The 10,218-nt window shown below is 43.1% G+C and overlaps 1 protein-coding gene across 3 annotated transcripts; it reads left to right on the top strand.

Annotated features, from left to right (window-relative positions):
• The first annotated feature begins 1,867 nt into the window (after positions 1–1,867).
• Positions 1,868–6,395, top strand: LOC141831735 (trihelix transcription factor GTL1-like). Of its 3 annotated transcripts, none has more exons than XM_074719141.1 (4): positions 1,868–1,907; positions 2,383–2,953; positions 3,922–5,473; positions 5,559–6,395. In XM_074719141.1, exons 1-4 carry the CDS (start codon positions 1,883–1,885, stop codon positions 5,823–5,825), a joined length of 2,415 nt encoding a protein of 804 aa, XP_074575242.1. In that variant the 5' UTR covers positions 1,868–1,882; the 3' UTR covers positions 5,826–6,395. The 3 variants fall into 3 exon arrangements, with proteins under 3 accessions (XP_074575242.1, XP_074575245.1, XP_074575251.1); XM_074719144.1 differs by having other exon boundaries at positions 5,563–5,710; XM_074719150.1 differs by having other exon boundaries at positions 5,566–5,701.
• The last annotated feature ends 3,823 nt before the right edge of the window (positions 6,396–10,218 follow it).

Below are 10,218 nucleotides of genomic sequence, written 5' to 3' on the forward strand. Positions count from 1 at the left end.
ATGGCAACATATATATATATACAATGCATCGATCATCTTAAATGCCAAAATTAACCCACAATACTTGAAAATTTTGTAAAAGCAAGTCCAATCATAATAGGTCCCTCATAAATGCCTAAATTAATAATCAATCACATATCATAAAGGAAACCATTTGTGATGGTTGTTACTCATAATGTAACTTGAAACTATAGTAAATGTCATTGTAACTTGCCACTATAGATGCCTTTTTTTTTTAATGTCAGTGGTTGATTTGCCCATGCTCTGCAGCATTTTAACTAATCATTTGTCCAATTTGATTGTTGGTGCTCAATCCTCTCAGTTAAGCTTGTTAATTGATTTGACTAGCTCTCGAGACATGATTAAATTGGTTATTACATAATAAATTTATTGAAGTAAACAAAGGTCGAATCTCGACGAAACCGAGATAATATAATGTCCTTCCCATAGTAGTCAACTGTAACTTTCCCAATTTACTTGATCTTCACAGATGACCATGGGATCGATCGTGTAAAGCACTGGGATGATGAATTTCACATTTTACTTTTACTAAAGTTAATTAGTTTGACTAACTCATCTCACTAATTAATTAATTAGTTTGCCTACTTCAGTCCTATCATACATACTAAAATATATAATTTGTTGATATATGTTATATTTGATATATGAAATAAATGGCTCTTTAGAATGAATCTTTTCACAAATTTCATTTTGTTCCACCCTACCAAATGCACCCTAATTAATTAAATTGTCCATTAAATCATTCTCCTTTTCCCATTTTAGGACAACTACTTTCGATTATATATTTATTATTAGATTAGACTACAATCATTAAGAGTCATTGGTATTTTTTTCAAAAAAAAAAAGAATATCAATTATTTTACTTAAAAATAAAATATTAAACTTTTTTTAAAAAATATAAATCCATTTCCTCACACAAATCATCATGTCAAATGCTGGACGCCCGTCGGTAGAAAAATAAATAAATTTCCTTTTAATTTTCTTCTCTCCCAAAAAGGAATAAAAATAAGAAAAAGAAAAAAGAAAAAAAAAACAAAGCGGAGGAGGTAGAGCAGACAGGTGCCGTGGGGTCCCTCCGACCCCACCGTAATAACTCCATCCGTCTTCCTCTTCTTCTTCTTCTTCCTCCTCCTCACAACCTTTCTCATATTCAACCAAATCACCAATTATATATATTATTATCATTAACCCAACGTTACGGTGAGCTCTCATGCATCTCCCATTCTATTACGGCCTAATCGTGATTACAAGTCGTGATCAGTCGCTGTCGTCGTGGGGAAGAGGGAGTCGTGTGGCACATGAACAACAGATTCCTCTGCTTAACTGGATTCCACTGTTCCCATTATTCTTTATATGTCATGCACGGTAATCTTCAGCACCCTCATTAGCTCAAGATCGTCGCCATTTCCCTCTCTCGCAAGCAATTAAAGCCTAAATTCGGTGGAAGTTGGGGGAGAGAGAAAGAGCTGGGTATTTTGTTTTTGTTTAATTTTTTAAAATAAAATTCAATAGTTATATGGCACTGTGGGATCCGCGATAATCGCCCGTCACGTTCTACCCTACTCCGGTGGGGGCCCCTTCACGCCTGTCACAATGTGTTCTTGTCCCCCCTAATCTACTTCTTTTGTCTTTTCCCTTTCCCTGCAGGTAATAATAATACATGCGAGATTAAACTGGGTGAATTACGGGCGAGTCGTCTAGAACACTGTCTGGTGTATTTGCGTGCCCAAGGGATTCAATAATTCAGGGGATAAGTTAAGTGGGGAGGGGGAGGGAGAGGGAGAGGTGGTCGAGGTTCCAATATTCTGAAAGAGAGGAGCTAGGAAAAGAAGGAAATTCCGAAACTATACTTGAATTCTCCATGAAGCTGAAGCTCATCCATGGAGGTAGGGGAGGCCCCCTTGCGCCCTATTTCAAACTGTTAGCTGAGGGAATCAATAAGCGGCAAATAAATTGGACAACTCTCGCTTAATTGTCCAATTATTAATGCTGTTAACCACGGGTCAAGCTAGCTTTATGTGGTTGGACAGCGAGACCTGTAATTTATTTACTCGAAGATATTTGCAACGCCTGCCTGCCTGCCTGTCTGCCTGTACTGTTATTATTAATCTTCCTTCTCTCTCTCTCTCTGTCTCTCTCTCCAACTCATCCATTTGATCTGGTTTTCCACTTAATTGAGTTGCATACGCACACGGTAGAGATGGATAGATCTAATTAATATTGTGAAAAATAATTTTAATTAGTTTTTTTTTTGCCAGCATATATACTTTCTCTCTTTCCAGTTGTCCATGCTCCCAACTTTTTTATTCTTTCTTTTATTTTTCACTCCATGTACTGATTTCCTAGCTTTTACGATTTCAGATTGCTCCAATCCCCATTCGATCGGCCACCTCTCTCTCTCTCTCTTTCTCTCTCTCGCGCTCTCTCTCTCTCTCTCTTTCTCTTTCTCTCCCCCTACTCAGCGCAAGGGGAGGGGAGGAAGGAGGAACAGGAGGGGAGAATTCATCAATCCCGCTCCTTTTGTTGGTCGCCGAGATCGCCGAGGCAGGCGCGCGGCCACCATGCAGCAGAAGTCAGGAGAAGGCCTACAATTCCAGGCGGAGATGGCGGGTGCTCGACCTCCGGGGTTGGTCGACCCCGCACAGCCGCCGCCGCCGGCGGCGGCGGCGGCGGAGTCCCCCTCGCCGATCAGCTCCCGGCCTCCGCCGCCGCCGCCGGCGGCACCTCCGGGCGTGGTCAATTTCGACGAGCTGGGCTCGGCCGTAGCCGGAGCTGTGGGGTTCCTGGACGACGAGGAGGCGGAGCGCGGCGGGCCGTCCGGCAGCCGGTGGCCGAAGCAGGAGACGCTGGCGCTGCTCAAGATCAGGTCGGAGATGGACGCCGCCTTCCGGGACGCCACCTTCAAGGGCCCTCTCTGGGAGGAAATCTCCAGGTAGTTAATTAAGCCACACCCACATTACTCCCATCAAATTCTTCGCACGCAAAAAATGCGCAGCTCCGAAAACCTCCTCTTTCTCCCCCTGCTATCTCCTTCTTCCTCCCTCGCCGTAATAATTCTCCTTCCTCTGCTGCCATAATTGTGGTGTGAGAGAGACTCTTTAACGGTTTCCTTGGTATCTACTTCAAACAGCTGTGTTTACGCATGTAAAGAAAAACCAAACGACTTTGAGAATTTCTCAGAAAAACAGGTAGCAGCTGTGCGCCGATCTATGCTTGAATTCGTACCACGGAGTCCACAGCAGCGCCTGTAGCAGTGCGAGTAGAGCTTCAAACAGATCCCGAAAGCAGAAAGAAAAAAGCCATATTTATTATATATAAATTAAACGCGAAACACAGAGAGAGAGAGAAAGGAGGAGTAGCAGGAGGAGGAGGAAGAAGAAGAGGAGGGAGAATGTCCTTTTTCCCTTGCCGCTCCGCTGATAGCTCATCTATTATTGCCCCCTCTCCCAATGCTTTTTCATCCTTCAAGTTCATTTATTTTCTTCCCTGAATTCCATGGAACAGCTTCATCAATCCCAACCAAACTACAGTGGGAGAGATTTTCGGACGGACACGGAGGAGAAACAGTAATACAAAACGCATGCATACTCCTGATTAATGCACCTATCGAGGTGAATTTATTTTATGCTTAGTTTGCTTCCCCACCTTTCTCTCACCACTAGTCCTGAGTTTGTTTATTGTTTGAGGTCATAATCGACATATGATTCAGGTAGGTGCTCTTTGTCTGGATATATGCTCGGCATCACAGTCTCATCAAATTCTCTCTCTATCTCTCTTTCTCTCTCGCTCTCTCCTTCTTCTTCTTGCTAGCTAGTTCTCTGTTTAATGAGATTTGATAGTCTTTAATTTGTTCTTCTCATCGTGTAATTGAGGTTGGTTGTTGGCGGTGGTGGTGACCAGGAAGCTGGCAGAGTTGGGATACAAGAGGAGCGCAAAGAAGTGCAAGGAGAAATTTGAGAACGTGCACAAGTACTACAAGCGCACTAAAGAAGGCCGCGCCGGCCGCCAGGACGGGAAGACCTACCGCTTCTTCACCCAGCTCGAGGCTCTCCATGGCAGAAGTGGGGGAGGCGACGCCGCCACGGCCACCGCCATCGCCGCGCCGCCTATAACTGCCGAACCGCCGGCCACATTTAGCTTTACTACGCCCCTCATGTCGGCTCCGCCGCCAGCTGCTACAAGAATTCAACCATTTCCCTTCTCAGCCGCCGCCCCTCCGCTTGTCGCCACGCCGACCAGACTCGTCCCCGAGATTGGCCAGCAGCGACTCTCGAGCTCGGCCGGAATTAGCTTCTCGTCCAACTCTTCCTTCTCTTCTTCGTCGGACTCCGACTCGGAGGAGGAGATGGCGGAGGCCGGCGGCAACGCCGAGGAACGGAAGAGGAAGCGGGGAAGTATTGGCCGACCAGCCCGGCGGCAAATGAGGGCTTTCTTCGAGGGATTGATGAGACAGGTAATGGAGCGGCAGGAGGCCATGCAACAGCGCTTCCTGGAGGCGATCGAGAAAAGAGAACATGAAAGAATGAAGCGAGAAGAGGCATGGCTCCTGCAGGAGATGGCGCGGCTCAGCCGCGAGCAGGAGCTGCTGGTTCAGGAGCGCGCCATGGCGGCGTCTCGCGACGCGGCGGTTATATCCTACCTTCAGAAGATCACCGGCCAGCCCATTACGCTTCCCACCATGCCGTCGGCGCCGACCCTTCCGCTGGTCACCTCCGTGGTACCTCTAACTTCTCTCCCTTCACATAATCCTCCTCCGGCACCGCCTCCGCCATCGAATCCGCCACAGCCACCGCCATCTTTGCAGAAACATGAAGCGGCGCAGCGTCCTACTCCAATCACCATTCAGACCTCCCCGGCATCGCAGCTTACCCCCATTAGCTCTGAGCCGCAAGAGGGCCGCGGGCCAGGAAGCGGTGGCTTTGACGCGCCGTCATCGTCGTCGAGGTGGCCCAAGGCGGAGGTCCATGCGCTGATCAAGCTCCGGAGTGAGCTCGAATCGAGGTACCAAGAGGCCGGACCAAAAGGCCCTCTCTGGGAAGAGATCTCCGCCTCAATGCAGCGCCTCGGCTACAACCGCAACTCCAAGAGATGCAAGGAGAAGTGGGAGAACATCAACAAGTACTTCAAGAAGGTGAAGGAGAGCAACAAGAAGCGGCAGGAGGACTCTAAGACCTGCCCTTACTTCGACCAATTGGACGCTCTTTACCGCCGGAAGCAGATCGGCAGTGCTGCCGGCAGCAGCAGAAGCTTGGCAGCTCAACAGCAGCAGGAGCATTTGGATACCAATCCCACAAAAGAACACTCACCCCTACAATTACACTCTCCGGCGCCTCAGGATCACGGAAAGAATGAGAAAACAAACGATGGAAATTCAGACACCGGAGGAGCAGTACAAATTCCAACTAGTAATGGCGGGCACACACCCAGCTTCATCGAGGAAGGAATGAAGAAGGTAAGCAACTGCTTCACGGCCGCTTAATCATATATTTCTAAAATATATATACGCATATGATGCATTTAGATTCTTCCATTTGAAGCCAGAAGACATTGTGAAAGAGCTAATCATGGAGCAAAGGCAGCATCCAGGGATGGTGGATGTGGACTACGATAAGATGGACGACGACGAGACTGACAGTGAAAATCTTGACCAAGCTGACGACGACGACGACGACGAAGACGACGAGGACAGTAAGAAGCAGTACAAGATACAGTTTCAGCGTCCCAACGGCGGAAGCGGGACTGCGGCAACCACGACGACGACGACGGCGGCCGCAGCAAGTTCCTTCTTGGCTATGGTTCAGTAAATTTGGTACCTTCAACCAGTTCCCTTCCCCCATGTTACCCTCACTGTAGCATAAACTATACGTTTTCTTGCCCCAAACCCCAATCCATTCTTGCCTCACGACCTTGACTCTCGCGCTTGCATCTTCGTCCTTGATCGAAGCCAATATCCATCCTTTGCTATTCATTCATTTGTTATGTGCACGGAATAAGAATCCCCATTGAGCCAACGAAAGACGGCGGCGAACGTGGGTCAAACTGATGCATGCAATAAGCTCACAACATTTTCTCTCATCCCTTACAAACGGAAGCAGAAACAGAGAGACGCAAAGTGAACAGGTGAATACAGTGCGAGCACTCAAATCTGTTTTCTCAATCCGTAAGTACTCTGCTTTACAGAATGACGTTTGGTCTGGTGTTCTCATTCTGTTTCGCTACTTGTTCTTTCTGTTTCAATCAAATCGTCACAATCCACATTCCGGTCAGTGTATATCGTGGACGATGATATCAGTCTACATGTGTTCTCTGTTAAGCTGTACAAACCTCGCTCGCTCACATTTCTTGTTATTTATTTTCTTCCAGTGTTCTTTGCATCTGCGTCCTCTACCTTTTCTCTTTACTTTACTGCTCTCCTGTAAGCAGCAGATTGTGAAGTCAGCAAAGTATAAATCTGGGCAAGCGAGGCGAGACAGGCACGACGGTGAAGGAAGGCATGATTCCAACATGACCTCACTCACAGCCAGACACTGATGGCCATTAAATGGCGTGTTTTTCTTTCATGTTGGAGACCGTGAAGTGCAGGTCAGGGAGTGGGATGCCGATGGCAATGGCCAATTACGGATCGAGCCTTTTGCTTTCTTTTTGTGGGAATGAATATATTAATCTTGCTCTGAGAGCTTTGCTTTCTGTCATCGGCTGCGACCTGCAAGCTGCATGCTGCATCATGGCATATAAAATGAGGCGACAGGGAAATGGGGGGCGAATAAAGAAAAGAAATGGTGAAAAGCGACTGCGACAGAGACGTATGGCAATCGTTTCAGTGCCAGCACGTTGCCGGCGCTCCAGAGTTGCTCTCTTTCTTTCTTTCTTTCGTTCCAAATGCAGCGCCCTCGTCTCTCGTTTCCTCCTCCTTCGACCTCGTTCGTAATGAGGCTCCGTGGCTGCTCTCGCCTTGGTCTTTGACGTTGACCGATGAATTAATGGCTTAGGAATATCATTGAGAAAAAGTCAGTTTGGTCAAAATCAGCGTTGGACTTCTTGCTCTCTCCTCTTCTCTTCTCGAAGCAATTGTAGAGGGCATAAGGATGGCCTGTGCAGGGGCTTAAAGGGGTCCTGCATATTTCGACCAACGTAGCTACATGGTTTAATTTTGTGGGGCTTTTTAGGGTTTTATGGTGCTCGTGTTCTGGGGTTGTTCCCTTTGATTCTCAGATTGGCTCGGAGCAATTTTTAAGTTGATAAATCACACTTACTTTTTTAAGTTGATAAATCACACTTACTTCAACAATAAGGTGGTATCTGTCACCTCAACGGTCTTACACGATCAGTTCCATGATTATTTGTGAAGAGATAAATCGAGAAATTGCAATTGATCACGACGAAGGAAGATATTGTCTTGGCTTCGTCTGAGATTCAATCCTTATCCACTTCAGCAACTCTGTTTTGTCGTAACTAACTCAATTATGTCCCGAGGATGAATAAATCACACTTACACCTTTAGGGGTAGATCAACACGTACGTTGCTATTTTTGAGATTTCTAAAAGCAAATGCTTAATTCTGGGAGCTCTCTACTCCCAGTTCTCTATTCCAAACTTAATTACTCAAGTTCTTTAATTACTTGGAGCTCAATTTCGTAAGAGCCTCCACAATGTGTCAAATATAAGGAGCTCCGACTAGTAATGAGAGGGAGCTCCTTTCGGAAGCGGCTCTATTTTTTTATGTTTTTTTTTAAAAAAATTGATAATGAATAAATTAAATATAAAATATATTATGTACATTTCTTCCGTTAAAAAATTTGAAAGGTGATCTAAACCTTGACCACCTAGTCAAATCACACTGCCCACTTCGTTGACTATGATCATTCCATAGGTCAACGTTCACATTGATTCCATGAAGACGAACATAGCAGACAGGGATCCAAATCAAATTCTTCATCCTAAGAGACAGCTGACTTTTTTATTTTTTTTATTTTTTTAAAAAAAAAATCTCTAGAATTGTACAAGGAGCTAGTGGATGTGTTTTGCCGTGCAATAATAATTATGAGCTAAGGCGCCATCAATCTGAGTCAAATTGTCATGCTACAATTTAATTTAATTAGTGACAATTTTATTTTAATTTTTTCAAAAAAAATTATGTGGATTTTACACAATGACTTACATGTCAAAGTAGGTAAATGTATTTATATGAACTTGTATGAATGGCTTTCGTGCACGCAATAATATAATTAATTAATGATGAAGTTTGGAAGGCCATAATTTTTACAAATTAGGTTTCTTATTTGACCGGTTTAGTCGCAATATGAGCGATGTATTTCATGCATCTTAGCGTTGTAGGTCAAGTTATATTATAGTTTATTCGGGCGATCGAATCATATAGATGAGAGTTTGATTCGAGTCTTTTTTTGAATTGAGGCATTCGAGTTTGAGTTAGTTGTTGAAGCATCGATAAATAAATGAAGGTGTTGGCTTAGTTTGACAAATTCCGAGTGGATTCATGAAATCAAGTAGCAAGGGACTAAGTTAGGGGGCTTCATCTACAAATAAAGTCTTCCACAAGGTTAAGATAATCAAAAGTACAAACGAAAATGTTGAAATATACTGCAAAACAAGACAAAAGAAACCTTACGATCTTTGTTTTTAGTAAGTGATTTTATTGAACATTATTGCATCACATGAATATTAATTAATCCCAAAGGTTTCATTAGCACGCATCTAAAAGTTTTCTTTGTACTAAGCATCATAGTATATCAATAAATTGAATATTTATATGATACAATTCTCATCCATAAAATCACTTATGAGAAAGATCAAACTAATTGATTAAGCTAAGTTAAGCTAAGACAACCAAACAGGTCGATTACAGTATTCATTGTAGGAGTGTTTGATTGTTGCATATATGTCAATCATTAAGTGTTGATTGAAGTGGGAGAAGATAAGATCGAAAAGCCACAGGAAAACTTTGATGGGTGCAGCAATAAGACATTTGATGGATTGAGGGAGCATCATGGTTGAATAATTAATAAACATATGTAGTTCTACAGTAGGAGGAGGGTTGTGGAGGTCGGCCGTTTATCGCACTGTCATAAACGCTTTCGGAATTATCCGATGGAAGAATTAGAGGAGGATCATCCACCTTCAGAAATAATATCTGAATTTAAAAAAAATAATGTGCTTGGGAAGTTAATTCTTTATAAGAAGGTCGTTTTCATATAATTTGTTTAAGAAAAAAAAACAAAGGGGGAAAAATTCTTCAATGATGGGAATTTTTTTTTAAAAATATTAGTTATGTGCTAGGCCAAGGGGTATCTATATATATAGAAGGTATACTAAGATCACATGGATCTATAAAGGAAAGATTGGCTAAAAGAAAAGCCTAGCAAGTTAGAGTATTAAGCTCCTCACTTAATCATAGCAATGGAATCCAAGGCACACACTATTCCTTCTATTATGATGTTCTTCTAACAAATCCCTATATATCTTAATGTAAGGAGAATAATCTTTCCAAACTAATAATACATGAAAGTTTTTTTTAATATTGGATGTACCTATAGGGATGAAATGCACCAATTGAATTCTAACATTAGAATTATGTATATTCAATCCATCGAGAGCTATATCACCTGAATTGTTTTTAATTTAGAACATTCAAAACAAAGGTATATATGATCTCTTACAATGTTTTTGGCACTAAGAAATAACAAAAGTTGAAGCTAATTGTCCTCCCCATTTATCTGACTTTGCTCAACCTAATTGGTAAGCTTAATCAACTAACCTCACTAGATCCGTCTAGCTACCTTGACCCTTTTGTCTCTTTCCATCTAGTAGTTCTATATGATTTGCCCAATTTGTAACATTCAACCTACTCAACCCATTAATGACAATGGATAATTCAACTCATCTAATCTATCTACTTTGCATAATCTTACTTAGCTCATTTGACTCGCTAGACCTAATCGATCAGCCTATTCCACTCAATCAGTGTATTTTGCTTTAGCTCACCCAATTTGCTCAATTCATCAATCTCTTCGAATAAACCTAGCCTAGTCACTCAAACAGTCTAGTCCATTTGATTGACTTAAATCAACTTACCTAAAATGTCTATTCTTTGAAACAATAGAATAAGCTCAAACAATAGAATAATGCAGCAACTAAGGTGTTGTTGAAACCTAGGAATAGGATGACGAGTTGTGGATCGAC

The sequence above is a fragment of the Curcuma longa genome, chromosome 1, assembly GCF_044706935.1.
Source record: "Curcuma longa cultivar G26 ecotype Majalengka, Jawa Barat chromosome 1, ITB_CL_G26_1.1, whole genome shotgun sequence".
Lineage (NCBI taxonomy): Eukaryota > Viridiplantae > Streptophyta > Magnoliopsida > Zingiberales > Zingiberaceae > Curcuma > Curcuma longa.

Coding starts and splice junctions, on each gene's coding strand:
- LOC141831735 (XM_074719141.1), top strand. CDS start 1,883: ATGAAGCTGAAGCTCATCCATGGAG. Junction 1,908..2,382: donor GCTGAAGCTCATCCATGGAG/GTAGGGGAGGCC, acceptor TTACGATTTCAG/ATTGCTCCAATCCCCATTCG. Junction 2,954..3,921: donor CTCTGGGAGGAAATCTCCAG/GTAGTTAATTAA, acceptor GGTGGTGACCAG/GAAGCTGGCAGAGTTGGGAT.